This window comes from Varroa destructor, unplaced genomic scaffold (genome assembly GCF_002443255.2).
Source record: "Varroa destructor unplaced genomic scaffold, Vdes_3.0 BEIS01000006.1, whole genome shotgun sequence".
NCBI lineage: Eukaryota > Metazoa > Arthropoda > Arachnida > Mesostigmata > Varroidae > Varroa > Varroa destructor.
The window spans coordinates 22931930-22946110 of record NW_019211459.1 but is presented as its reverse complement, the minus strand read 5'-3'; the positions used below and the strand labels follow the sequence as shown (position 1 = coordinate 22946110).

Sequence of the window (14181 nt, the reverse complement as noted above, 5' to 3'; positions counted from 1 at the left end):
ATTATTTGAATAGTTTTTTGCTAAGTCATATTAAAACGCCCTATGGTCTAATTTATAATAATTATTAGAGAATATATTAAGGAGCACAGTTAAACTCGCTCTTTATTACAGTCAGTCACAGGTTACCCTGTTACTTTAAAGCTGAACTACTCTTAAACTGTCAAAAAACTCGTATTCACACGCGTATATTTGTTGTGCGTGATTGGTAGAGAGGCTATTTTCGAAATATTCGAAATTCTCTTCGTTAAAAATATCTCAGTTTCAAGGCCCTTCTTCACAGGCTATGCAACGTATATATATATGACTACCACAGTACAAGTCGGCATTGTCCAAGTATCGATTGAGATTGCGTGTGCACGGCGACGGATGGCGGCCCACTCCCGTTATTAATGAAAAACTGTTCCAGTCCAATGGGGGTTATTGGTAAGAAGTCAGCGTGTCCGGCGACCCAGATCTTGTTTTTTGCTTTCCAACGATCGACGCCGCAAACGTACGTCCCGCAAACCATTAAATTCGAACAACTACTCAATGGATAAAGTCACACACCATAACTGGCCAACTTACTAAGGTTATAGAGATTCATCATCATAATAGATGCTATATATTATAGATCTATCAAACTTGTATGTACGCCTATTATTAACCGAGCATTGAACGTTGTTGATGTTATGTATGGAAACATATGCGTATACAGAAGTACGAAAAAGTCATTGAAACTATCGACTGTTAGGTGAGTCAAAATCGCCTACATCGCTATTAAGAAATTTATTCCAAAGTGGTAAAAGAAATGATCGTATATGTCCATCGAACAAACGCCAGATAATATGCCAAATTCTATGTGCTTTTTCTACTAATAAGGTGTTATTTGTACTTTTTTTTTTATCCTTCTGCAGTTGAAGCGAAGTTCAGTAAATCGTAATTCTACATTTAGTGTGATTCATTGAGGTTTCTTTAGATTCTTTAGACTTCCGATGAACAGCCATTTGCCATCATAGGGTTCCTACAGATTTCAACTCGATCTAATGTTCCACTTTGGTAAGATCATGTAGCCTATGGCAAAAACAAACACTTCCGGATTGCTTTTCAATGTCTGGTTTCTAGACGCCGTGTGTCTTGCTCATTTGGCTCAAACAGCTTCTTTTAGATTTCGTGACTCTCGAACTGTTGCGCCTCTACAATGGAGTTGAGAATTCACCTTTAAGTGCATGTGTTTATGTATTTGCCTTGGGGCATTTCCTCTTCTTCGCACAGAACAAGTCATCCTTTTGCTAATATGTCAGTTTTCTAATTCGGCTAAATAGCTAAATTTAGAAGTACAGCAACGGCACCACTTTTAGGCCTATTACGTGATTCCGCAGAAACGCAAGTGGATGGACTCATTTGGACGGTTCGTGATATTCGCGCTACAGAATCTTACGATAAACAGGTTCGACAACTGTTTACGCGTAGTCCACAGCTTCCTTTAGAGGAACGTTCGCAAACAGATTCCACGATCATCTTGAATGTCTTCCATGAATTCGTTCTCTTCCGTCATTTCAGCGGGGACCTTGGGAAAATCAAAACATGTCCTTGGTGTGCATCCGCATGAAAGCATCTATCTGATAACCTCAGTGAACCATGTGCCGTTCGCACGTATTTTTAAGCTCTGTAATTAAAGCACTTAGTATTAATTACTAAATCGGCGATCGGTCAACCTGCTGAAGTCATTCTACGACTGAATAGTCTGTCAGCAAATAAACCCCGCAAGTACTGCAAGCAGAACGCCAGTTGCTAAGCCTAAACGCCTGCGTCCAAATCGCATGTAAATAAACTTTTCAGATTACGTTGTTTATAAGCAGACCGTTTCGGAGGCGTTTGCGAGTGGCATAAGTGCTAGTAGATAAAGGATCGTCAGGGAAAATCCACTGAACTGTGTTCCTCGGTGCTTTCATCAGTCGAAAACGTAATCTCGGTGAAAGTGCTAGCGTCATTCGAATAGGAATCGGTCATAGAATCGTCAGTAGGTGAAAACCGACCTTGCACTGTAGTTGGGGACTGTAGAGAATTAGGAAACGTCTCCTGTTCGGCAGGATTAAAGTGAATCTCTGTAGCTGGTTGCGCGGCTTTCGAAGCCTCCACTAAAGTTAAAAGTTCAATTACCTCCTTTGTCGTTGTGGCTTGAGTCGCAGGCTTCGTGAAAAATACTAGAAGAGCAGCTATAACAGCAAAAATTGAAAGTACAATCATTATCACCACAATTACAGAACTAAGTACGTAACATGGCCGACCACGGAAGTGTGGCGATAGTCCACTTAAAGTTTGTGAGAAAGTTATCTGACTATTATCTAACTTCGCAACAGGAATTGGCAATCCGTGTGTGGGGGTTGCAGGAGCGAGGTTGCTGACCCCACGTGCAGGCGTCACAGACTTTTTGCCAAGGACTGGGGATTGATTATTCGGTGATTTAGATATGCGCCGCTTGCTACTCTCAGTGATCGTCGATGGTGTATCGGTTTCACCATCTACGTTTTCTATTCGAGCGATCTCGGTCATCGTCTGATTTTCAGCGATTTGTTTTCTTCGTTTTTTTCAAACTCCCAATCGAATTGTCGAACATTTGGCTTTGCTGAATGCTACCGCCGAACGATAAGGCCATTCATAGGCCTCGTTTCGCAGAGAAAAAGATGCTCCCAAAATTGTTGATAGACGTTTAAATGAATTGTATCGGTTGCTCCTAAGCGTCTCTGTTGTATGGGCATCGATGGGCACTTTTTTAAGCACTGAAAGCTTTGAAGCATTTTTTCAAGGCTTGTCAAGACAATGAACACTAGTACAGCTTTAAAAAGAGTGTCTATAAGAAAAAAGGCGTATCGATCAGACAGATCAGGTTTTAGGTACTCTGTACATAACGGTACGTTTGCTTGATTCGCTTTTAGCTGTTTGAGCTGTTTTAAAGTATTTATACATCTGGTATTAGCGAAGAAAGACATAAAGAGCGAACGAGTTGTTTGCAAGGCTTACAACTATGTTTGACATAATGACTGCTGGTATATAGGGTTAAAAATTCATTTTAAATAGAAATACAAGTTGTTATAATTACACGCACTAAAAACACATATAAAATTGGCCCTGAGATATTTTGTGCGCCCGTATCGTAAGAACCAGGTAGTGATAAACAGCGGGGCGGAGGGTGGTGGCAAGGAAAATGGGCACTAAACGTTGGTTGAATATGAATGACGCTTGCTCAAGGCGCATTAATATCCCTAAAGGACGCGTTGTAGAAAAAATTACAGAACTATAAATAAGCTATGACATTGCAGCAGCTCCCACCTGCCTAAAAATGGAGAGAAAGGAAGAGTATATGAGATAACATTAGACACATGTTAACCTGATACAGCAAATATATCAGGCCAATGGCAACTTGATAATAAGATGCTATGCGTTCCCTTAGACACAAAAAGGACACAAGGATGGTTTACATAGACTGCCAAATAAATCTAGACGGTTAAATTTATTTAACGTCAATCTCTTTATTTCATATTTGCTTGTTTCCGCCTTTATATGAAAGGTCTTTGTGCAAAGAGGCCTATGTCCCGTTTTACTAAAATATAAAAATTGATCTGTTTCTATAAAAAGAACGAATTATGCAGAAACATGCATCGAAATCACTTTAGGGCCTTTTACACAGAAACCCTTACTTTTCTGCTTGAATATTTCCCCAAGCCTTTTTAGTCATAGCTTTGGCGATCATATTTTTCTATTGAACCAGTTATGAGTAGTAATAATAGGTCACCTAATTTTAGTTGGCTGATTTCTAACAAATATATCCATATACTTGTTTATACTTAGTTATTGATTGATGTTTAGTGTGAGCGCTTGCCTTTATATAGCAATGTAATAATTTTTCTTAATATACAATAAATAAACATTTTTCCTATATAAACACAAACGGTCGATTATATATTTTATTAATTAAAAAAATCTTAATTGAAAGATATACATCCTTTATAACGGTGTAAGCGATAGTAAAAAGAAAGAACTAAGACAACTTTAGCAGCTGTTAGACCTAAATAGTATCGGAACCACGTAAACAAGTTCCTATAACAATAATTGAGCATTTCCAAGTTGAGTCAACAAAATAAACAAAAGCTATATATTGTATACTCGTATTTTGGAATAAGTAATTTTAGTAGTACGCCGGTACTATTACGAATTGTATTAACAAAATGCTCTAATTTGTAATTACGTTCAAACAGCAGTGTACTCGAAATCCTAGGCTACTAGGTTCCGTGTTTTAATTTATCATGATATCTTAGTCGGAGAAAGTACAGAAGGAAGGTGGGTTCTGCATAGAGGATCTTACAAGGCATACGGCTTCTGTGCCTGTTGAGGTAATCAGTACAGCGGGGATTTCACTACTTATGTAATCAGGCAGCCATGTTCAGGCGCAGGATTCATATTTGAATCAGTCTTTTTCTAGGATTCCGGCTTCCTAACCCATCGTCCAATCATTGCTACATAAGCATAAAGACATATCATCAGCTATCTTTACCTTGCTAAGAAAAAACCTATCTTCTTTTCATCGTTCGTGGCAAAATTAATTAAAAAATAACAGAACTTGTTAGTTTAGCCAATTTATTCTGAGAACTTAATTTATCCTGCGGCATAGCCTAATTGTAAATGAGCCTGTAGCTCTGGAATCAATTGCTGGCATATTGCTAAGAAGGTTTTGATTAACTACAAGCTGCTGACACGAAAACTAGCTTTATCTCTCAATGTATAACATTTGTTAATTTCAACCCGTGACCTGTATCTAAACGTATCCATGTTCAGGAAAATACTTATGTGAACTTTGTGCTCGTTTACAGTTCCGCTGGCACAACCGAAGTAGTAAGAAAAACTTTGGTGGTCAGCTTTCTCGTTTTTTTTTTTGTTTCTTTGTATACGACTTGATTGTTCCTCATAAAAATCACATGACATTTGCTTAGAACGTTCCTACACTGCAGACTGGGGAATAGCATGTGATGTCACGGTGCATTTGCATCGATGATCGTTTTTAAAGCTTAACTAAAGGGCAAATGTGACGGACCCACAAAGAGGCGCATTGTACTGTTTCAGGTTCTTGAAGACTTTATGAAGACTTGCGATGTCTTCATAAAGTATGTAAATTAATTAACAAAGTTCATTCTTATTTGTAGGCGGGGTTCTCTAATTAGACTGGGTAGCGATATCACCCACACACATTTTTTATTATGCACACACGAGATATTGACAACTTAGCTGCCAGACACGTTTCTTAACGCTAGAAGGACTAGACCTGGATATACCGTTTTAAAATGCTCTATGAGTGTACTATAATACTACGAACGTACAACCCAAACCGTTCCTTCGCAGCCACGCGTAACATCGCAAATTGATCTTCATACAAAGTAAATATTAGAGAAGGTAGTAGATTACGTGTCGACCCATTAGTTCAGTTATTAATGTAAATTATCTTGCAGAAACATAATCGGAAAATGTAAAACTTTAACCAATTTCTTGTTGCCTTCATGTAATGGAAGTAACGCCGCTTTTTTTTCGACCTAATCAGCTTAGTTGTCCCATATCGGTTCATTTAACGCGAAGCGATTTGCACTGGAAAAAAGAGCAACTTAAAAATTTACTATAAGCCTACGAATCAAACACCGAAAGGCCAAGTTGGACATATGGCAAGTGCCTGAAGCCGGCTGTATTCACACCACAGAAAAATCAACAACCACAATAATAGTAGTACTATTATTATTAAGCATCATATATAAGAGGCGTCGGTATCTATTTAACATGTTCTGTTACAAAAATTAATTATATATTATTTAAAAAAAAAAATAGCGTAAAGAAAAGTTATCATATATATATAAACTTTTCTTTACGCTATTTTCGATTTGTTTATCTTCGGGTGGTAAGCTCATAGATGTAGCATACTACAGCGAGCCAAATTTTAGTGGTTACCACAAAATCCGGGCGAGAGATTTGCTTAAAACCGCAAAGATGGGTAAATAATGCATTTGCGACGATGCCTTTTAAATTTTGGCGCGGTAACCGAAAAGTCATCAAGATCCCAAAAACCGCGTACCAAAAAGATTTCTGTTGCTTGTTAGTTTGACGCCGTGTTTATTAGCTGGTATTAATGACTCTTGGGTTAGGCCTACTTATTTTTATTATTGGTTTGCTTAATTGTGAAATTAGTATACAATGAAAAACATTATCGTGAACATAAAGGAAACGCCGTTAGTTTAATGGCAAGGCAAATTTATCTAACGGACAACCAACGAATGAAGCTTTTCATTACAAGTGATCTTGCTGACATTTATTGCCAATATTTTGTAATAAATCGACAAACTTAAATACATTGTATCGATCCCGCTAGTCAGGATAAAAAAAGGCGAACCACTTTTCTGGGGTCGAAAGAAAGTGGGCTACTTACGATGGTCAACCTAAATTTTGAGGAAAATTATAAATCTCTATGAATAAATATTTCGAGTTTTAAGTCCGATACTGCTGTTGACCAATGGTCTCATATTTGCAGCAGTTCCCGGAAAAAAAAGCGATCTAGGTTTGATACTCTGATTGCGCTTGTGAAATTTTCGTATCTGCATGCTTGTAGAAAATCTTTTTACCATGAAGGGAAGCTGAAGAAAAAAGATTTTTCAAATGGCATAGTATGTTGTGTTCTCATGGGGGCGGCCAGTGCCTCAATGCTGGTGGTTTCAAGCTAGGTTACGTGATTCCAGCCTAACCAAGATCTCTAAGATGTGACAATTGTCTTCATCTAAGATTATGCTGATACGATTCAATCTTTGCTTTCTAGCCAAGTACATATAAAACGTAGTTTTTCTAATAAGCTTTTGTAACCCCAAAATTCATAGTACGCGCTTGTATGTAATAATAGAATCAGAATGAAAAATATTTCATTTACTAAACATTGAACGTTGAGCGTGTTGAATACGCTCAACGTAATTACAGGTGAGATAACAGCGTTTCAAGCCGTAGCTAAATCGTACGAAACGAGGCATAACAAACCGGCGACATTATTCTCTAGCAAAAGTTTTAACATAAACGTGGGTAGAATGTAATAGATAATAGCAAATATTGTTGGCTGCCATTGAAATCAATTGAAAAGGTTATTTGTTAGATTTTATTTTCTAGCATATCGATCTTATATATTTAGGAACTGAGATCGTCGAAAGATGGACGCGATTTTTATAATGAGTCAGTTTCAGAGCGAGACATTATCTAACTGCCGGCCAACTAGATGGCAGCACAGGTCCTACTATTTAGAAACATAAGTCGTAAACATACAACTATTGCAATTGTCAATGTAAACAAGGTTACTGGCTCCTTTACACTCCTTCGAAGCTGTACCATTTTTGCAACCCAAATACGAACTTTTTTCCGACGGGTCAGTTTTCAATCCGTCCACTAGTGGGCTGAGACGTAACTGAACGGGATATGGTACGGTAACGCGCACGCCGTAAAAAAAAAGGCCAAATCTATGTCAACTACAAGTCAAAGTTGAAAGAACAAGAAGATCGAAGTTGCGTGCCGCACGGACGTGAAATTGAACGCCGTTGACAGTGAACAGGTCGCATAACAGATAGGCGTACTTGAAAAGACTTGAAGCATCTTTCTATTCAGACTCATCACTAGAGGGAAAAGGCCGACGAAGCTTGACATCGGTATAGTTTGATGTGGATGCCAGTTCGTGCACTGCCTAAGCCATAACCGACAAGTGTATACTGGAGCACCTCCTATGTTTTGACCACTACTCAACAAAAACGCTTGCAAATATCCTACAGTGAACATAATTCAGAATTACCAGCACAATGATTTAAAGTACGCAAGTATACTTTAAAAAAAAGGCGGCATAGGTTAAAAAATAAGAACGCAAAATGTAATAACTCGCTACCGTTATATGTTAAGAATGATTTTTCAAGAGTTTAAAAGATTAATCGGCTCGGGATGTTGTCAGGTGTTGGCGTTCTGAAGAGACCATGGTAATGCACCTAGGGAGTTACTTCCAAATGATCGCGTGCTCGCACCTGTCTGACAAAGGATCATTAGCGGAGTCAGTTACTTAATAACAATCTATTTTCCAGGTTCCACTAAACGGCAAAAGATTGAAGTGATCGTGGGAATATCTACCTAATCATAACAATCGAAGTAGTTGGAACAATTTTATGCTAATAATAGTAGTACTAACAAAAGGCATATACGGGCTTTTCCACTTAGCAATGGGACTGTGTAACTTTGAGTAATACGAATGAACTGCATTTAAAGCTACATGTGACCTTGTACCAGAGTAGAGTGTTTTTGCACAAGCTGAAAAATCGTCTGCTTGTGTCCCTTCGTTGTTATGTCGTAGATTTCGGTTTTCTGGTTCCGTCTAATAGCGTGGTGATAATGTACTTGTCCATACAGTGAAGATGACGTGGGCTCAAATCCGGGCATAAGCAGGCCGCGTTTTGTTGTGAAAGCCAATTGTCTATCAATGCAGTCGTTTAGATTCATTCAGACGAATTTCAGTCACTCTATTAATTAACATATAAAGAAATATCACTCCGGATATTTAATGAATCGGTGTAGGATTAGTTCGTGGGTGCCTACCACCATAATCGTTGACCTTCTGATGTGTTTACTTTTCCAGGAATGGATTCATGAAGTGGGGCTGGCAGTGAGGATAGCGGTATCGTGGGGGGGTGTGTTTGTTGACGCGTCGTCGAACAGTCGTCTGAAATAGAGTTCGATTAAACAAGACGCTAGTGAAGCTTTGATTTTGCGTTACGAAAATTTCTAAATTGTCATCAATAACGACAATAACGCTATATGGCACTATATTCTAGTTAGTTACCACATGGCGTAATGATGTGGTTAAATTAATAACTTTATATGTTCTACTTGGTTCTGCCCATAGGGCTTCTTAAGTGGTCGTTTGATAGATCAACACCTCTTGGAAATGTGTCTACTGTGGTCTTCTAACAAGTTGACTGGCCAATATTTCAAATACACTTTACAAAAGATGTACATGGCCATTTTTACGCTAGCTTACACAACACATTGTCGTAATTAGTAGTTAGAAGACGGCAAGTAGAACACTTTGGGTTGACAAAGATTAAAATTCGACCTGATTTTAGCTAAGTCAATAAGCTTATTTTGTCTAATTTCGTCTTGTAGCAAGTACTCGTAAATCACGAAAGCTCATATCAACAGAAAATAACCTTCCCGGACAACGTTCAGTATCCGGTGGGGTGTGGATTGTAGACAATGAAGTCTTTTGAGGAATGAGGGCATCGCTAAACAGTGGCGTATAGAGTGGTGGAGCTTCAAACCTGGAAATGCAAGCAGAAAAAACACTAGTCCTAAGCGAGCTGACTAACGTATAGAGAGACGCTTTCTAAACTTAGCAGAGTGCCCATCATACCTAGAATAAAGTTAGCCAAACATTTTGCATTTAACGATTCCGATTATTCTGTTATTTATCAATTATATACACTCCTTTATGACCTACAATAAACTTGCACTCGACGAGATGCGCCGCGATGACATAATTCAACCACTGAACGCGCTCAGCGGGTTCCAGTAAAACTGCGTTTGGCGAGCCTAGAAAGCCTATCGGATTTGAAGTCGTACCGCACAACCGCCCGATCTTTGATGCGTAACATGAAAACTGTAGGAATTCTGCATGTGTATGACGTCTACGGCTAGTTTTTTTATAGCCGAAACTATTCTACATTTGAGATTACCATCGTGGATGGATCAGAGAATCCGAGAGGACCCTTCGCAACACGTACAGCTTTGCTGAAAGCCTATACTGATTTATATGAAAACCCTTTTACTGAGCAGAAACAGATGAAGCATATGTTAACCCACTGCTTCTCCTGAATATTATCTGGCCATGGAGATAATTTTATATAAGAATTAGAGAGGCATGGGTCTGGTCAGTTGTTGTTAACTACATCGTTAGCTTGCAGTCACGCTGAAAGTCAATGTCACACTCTGTACCCCGGAACTTAAGAAATGTTTGTGACTATCGAACGTGTCCAGGCAAAGCCGATTCAATTCCGATCATTTCTGATCGAATGTGACCGATTTTCAGTGTCTCAAATTAGCCAATTCGGACTCACCTGGTCTTTGGCGCTACCTTCTCGATTGCCGCGATCGCTGGTGCTAACATCTGGTTTTCACAAGCCCGACTCGAAAACTCTAAGCAAGGTGGTTGTACGGCCTCGCGCCACACTTGGGACAGTAAATGTGACGTTGGCGTTATCTGCTTGCTTAACTGCTCGATTCTGTGTTAGATATACGGTTACAGTTAAAAGCGTAAGTCGCTTGACCTCTTTCTGTGAACAAACTTTGGGTCAGAACTTGACAATTAAATAGGCAGGCTAGTTTAACTATATCGTGTCTAATTTGGACGGTGTACACACGTGCTAATCGAAAAAAGAAATGGCTCACGTTAAATTACCTCTGAGTAGAGCGTGCCATGCGATCGAATAGGTTGTCATCAAGGAATTGACGGGTAGCCACATCATCAGCGCTAAGGGTCAAATGAATGTAAATTATGGTAAGACGAGTATCCATTTGACTGGCTGTTGTTAAATGCCGACTTCCTAGGACGTCTTATACTCATGAAGCTTCATAGTTTTTTGAACCATTGCGTAACAGTGACCTATACGGCTGAGTGAAAATTCAACTTCTTTTTGAAAAGTATTACGGTTGCATGGATGCGTCTGGGTCAACTTGATTTAATCTAGAGTTTCCAGGCTGCGGGGTATCGCGATATTGTGACGCGTTGCCACTAGTGCGTACGTTTTCCCAAGCAAATAGCACCTATTGTTGCTGCGCATTATTTTATAGTAGAGGTAAGTGAATATAACTGCTACAGGTCGGTCGTTTTTTGTTTCGAGGCTGATTCAGGTGTAAAGAAGCAAAAATTGGCTTATACCGCTTGCTGGATGGATGGATGGATGGATTCGTAGTATCGAGCGGAGCTAGTGAACATTCCCACCTCTAAGATGCACGACTGAACCACCGGAACGTGATCATAACATCCCGAATAAGTGTATATAGCCTGAACGCTGTTACGGACGCAGAGGTTTCCACCAGTCCACGCAGCATTGGAGTAAGCCCCTTCGACATTGTTCCGAAGTGTCTGTTAGATGGGCATCCTCTGAAGTCGTCGCCACAGCAGAGCCCTACGTGACTTTACCTTGACCACAACTCTATCTAACTCTTTCAAAAAACTCTGCCTCGTCAAAGGCATAAATTTTACTCGATTTTGAAGTTAAATCTATTCTTCTAACTAAGTACGGTTAACAAAATAATAAACACAAGGCATTAGTAACTGTTTACTTATTTGGCGTTGAACAGCTTGGCCCCGAAATCATCATTCTCTTCTACTCGGTATAAGCACGCTCAAGGAACTTGCGACATACACAGAATAGAAACTTTAGGCCTGGAGACGCTGTACGTGTTGTTGATGTTAACGGCTGCCAGCAGTTTCTGAGTGTTTACGTGTAACGTGAATGCACAAATACATTTTGAAGACATCCAAATTGCACGGCGTTACGATCGAGGCTGATCAAGTGCTCGTCGATATGACTACTTTGGCGGTCACATATTGAGGTGCAAGTTTCCTACGATGTGCGCCATTTAAAGCACGTGAAAAGAGCAAAAAACGAGGACATACACGCCATATTGTGGACCTTTACGAGTCCACCCCTTCGACTGAGCTGTTTTCTATTGAGCTTAAGCCAATTCGCGTTTATATATACTGACGGCTGGCTTAAAACACACATGTCTGTGACGTCAAGTTACAGAGAATAAACATACTTTGGTTTTCCCAAAAATTAGGATTTAGCCAATGCAATCGTGCTTACTGTTACCGCGATCGTCTATGCACAAAACGTCAAAAAACGTATCTATATTAAAAGATGCATACGCCCAAATGTTACAACAGTAAAGAAATTGCAAGCTAAATAACGACGTCCCTACTGCCAATCCAGAAATCGCCTAGTCGTGTAAATCAATATTTTCGTTTGTCGTTTTATCTCATGTCTTTCTATCGGAACGAAGTTGTGACCGAGAACGTACGTCTGGTTTATTCACGTAAGGCGCAACGGCAGCATCGTCCGTGTGCAAGCCTTTCAACAAGCGGCCAGCCGTCTAGCGCTGGTCACCGGGTCCGTTTTGTTTGGTAAGTGTTTCCAATTGCAATTTAAGATTGATCGTTTTGGACGACGTCCTCGATGTCGACAAACCACCCGGCGGCATTAGAGCACGGAACGAACGTACACAGTACCTCGACGTAACACGCAACTGTTTATGATTGCCGGCGAACGGAAATGATACGCTGCGTGCGAACAGTGTCAGTATTACGAATTCCCAAATGAAAAAAAAAACTAATAATTAGTTTAGCAAAAATAACGACTATGGTAATAGTCCGCTTGATGATGGCAGAGGTGATGCCGACGCAGGGTTGGCGTGAAGTCCTTGAAGTATACTTACATCGAGTAAACAGTGAGGAAAGGGTACGCTTGGAAGCCAGCACGAAACAATATTAATGACGATAAATGATGAAGGCTCCAGTCGAGCTCAAGAAAGTTGTGAACAAACATAAGGAGGTACGAGTTAGTAAGATTAGGCAAAGAGCGGTATAGCAAAGACATTCTAACGATTCTGTGGTGGACATCAGAAAAATGTGCTTGTTTTGAAGCAGTGACACTAATCTAGCAGTTAGTTCGTCGTTAACTTACGCGTTTGAACACTTTAGTTTTTTTTTTTTCATTTTAAACCTAAAAAAGCGTACAAAATGTAGACTAGCAGGGGTTGCTTATGTACGTACAATCCAGGCGTAACAATATGTAAATCTAAGCGAAAAATACAATAATGCAGACCATCTGCGGAATATATATATATATATGTGAAATTATCTATTTATTTGCTGAAAACGTAATGAGCGTTTTTTTTCCAGCTAGATGGCTTTAAGGTCATATATATTGTGATATTTGTATGGTAATCGATGCGCTAAAATTGATTAAATTATTGCGGAAGCCGAGCAAGATCAACGTGTGAGTGGCTATGGCATCGCCAAGCAACGAAACATTTACCACCAGACCGTTCTAAACCATTTGAAGTGTCATTATGAGCTCCTATCGCCTGGCAAAGCATTGACTGACATAGACACCCGCTGTAAAAGACTAATAAGATCATAGCAGGCAGGCTCTTAAAAAATATCGACCGAAACTGGCGACCAGAAAGCTTGCAAGATCATGCCATCACCATCCGTTTTAGTTTTTGCAGAACTTCCTTAATGGTGTTAATTTAGCTCCAATAGAAGAATCTAAAGATTACGCTATCTTCAGTCCGGAATCCTTGGAAATGCATGGAATATAGAAGATATATAAGACCACAGAATGGGGGACAGAAAGATGGCAGAAAATCATCCGGCAAAAAAACCGCATCCTCTCATAAATAAAATGTGTAAAATTATAAAGTTATTATCAGCCAAAAATTATATTCTCCTAATTTCTTCTAATTCTTCTAATTTATAAGCAAATTCTAGTTCTCTATATTCAATATTAAAACCTGAAACTAATTCTCTTTGAGCTAAATCAAAACGGGGGTTCGATTAATTTCTGCTAACAAATGAAGGAAAAAAATTAATCAAAAAGCAAAAATAGATCATCTAAAAATAGACTGAATAACATTTACATTTGATAAATTGATATTGCTATTTAATACTCACTTTATAAGAAATAGCTTGAGCATAATGGCCCCGAAAATGGCGTATATATAAATTATTTATCAATTTTGGTCTATAAATACTTTTTCAACAGGGCAATCAATATAAATACTTTTATGATATTTCAGAAATAATCACACTTAGAAATAGTAAATAAAAGAACGACAAACTATATAGCGGTGCAGTCTTTTCATTTCTATGGTAATGTTCATAACATTATTATTTCTTAGCTACTATAAGAAATTATGTTCTGTTATCATTTTTTGGCAATTTATCTACATCATTGGCGTTCTTTATTTAAACGTACATTTCTTTCGTAAGTAAGCTTCTCACTGTACTACGTCTTATACTGAATACTAATTCTACTATCTCACTTTAAATGAAGCCTTGAATACTAATTCTACTATCTCACTTTAAATGAA

The 14181-nt window shown here is 38.9% G+C and overlaps 2 protein-coding genes across 14 annotated transcripts in view; one reads left to right on the top strand and one right to left on the bottom strand.

Moving 5' to 3' along the window:
- The first annotated feature begins 368 nt into the window (after window positions 1–368).
- The window catches only part of LOC111253430 (uncharacterized), a 440857-nt gene continuing 427044 nt past the window's right edge, over window positions 369–14181 (top strand). For 5 of the 8 annotated variants that reach the window (XR_015330102.1, XR_002674647.2, XR_015330101.1 and 2 more), the window contains exon 1: window positions 396–490. Coding sequence is in view for 4 of the 8 variants with exons in the window: in XM_022812789.2 (XP_022668524.2) it covers window positions 411–490 (80 nt within the window). In the remaining 4 variants the exon portion in view is untranslated. Of the gene's footprint in view, window positions 491–14181 lie in introns of all 8 variants that reach the window. The other 3 variants (XR_015330103.1, XM_086992731.1, XM_022812791.2) reach the window with 2 other exon arrangements.
- On the bottom strand, window positions 7909–11554 carry LOC111253431 (uncharacterized). 6 transcript variants are annotated; one of them, XM_086992787.1, is made up of 7 exons: window positions 11368–11508; window positions 10961–11145; window positions 10481–10552; window positions 10140–10304; window positions 9234–9344; window positions 8623–8746; window positions 7909–8061 (listed from the first exon to the last, which is right to left on the bottom strand). In XM_086992787.1, the coding sequence occupies exons 3-6, from the start codon at window positions 10498–10500 to the stop codon at window positions 8671–8673; spliced, it is 372 nt and encodes a 123-aa protein (XP_086848913.1). In that variant the 5' UTR covers window positions 10501–10552; window positions 10961–11145; window positions 11368–11508; the 3' UTR covers window positions 7909–8061; window positions 8623–8670. The 6 variants fall into 6 exon arrangements, 3 of the variants coding, with proteins under 3 accessions (XP_086848913.1, XP_022668530.1, XP_022668532.1); XR_015330169.1 differs by lacking the exon at window positions 10961–11145 and having other exon boundaries at window positions 7909–8057; window positions 8307–8746; window positions 11368–11554; XR_002674649.2 differs by lacking the exon at window positions 10961–11145 and having other exon boundaries at window positions 8314–8746; window positions 11368–11554.

What these genes read in the sequence shown, in the direction of transcription:
- LOC111253431 (XM_022812795.2), bottom strand. Translation starts at nt 11,405, where the DNA reads ATGATGATTTCGGGGCCAAGCTGTTCAACGCCAAATAA. An exon ending in AGCTGTTCAACGCCAAATAA is followed by an intron (nt 10,553 to 11,367) that starts GTAAACAGTTAC and finishes TTTGACCCTTAG; the next exon opens with CGCTGATGATGTGGCTACCC. An exon ending in AAGGTAGCGCCAAAGACCAG is followed by an intron (nt 9,345 to 10,139) that starts GTGAGTCCGAAT and finishes TTGCATTTCCAG; the next exon opens with GTTTGAAGCTCCACCACTCT.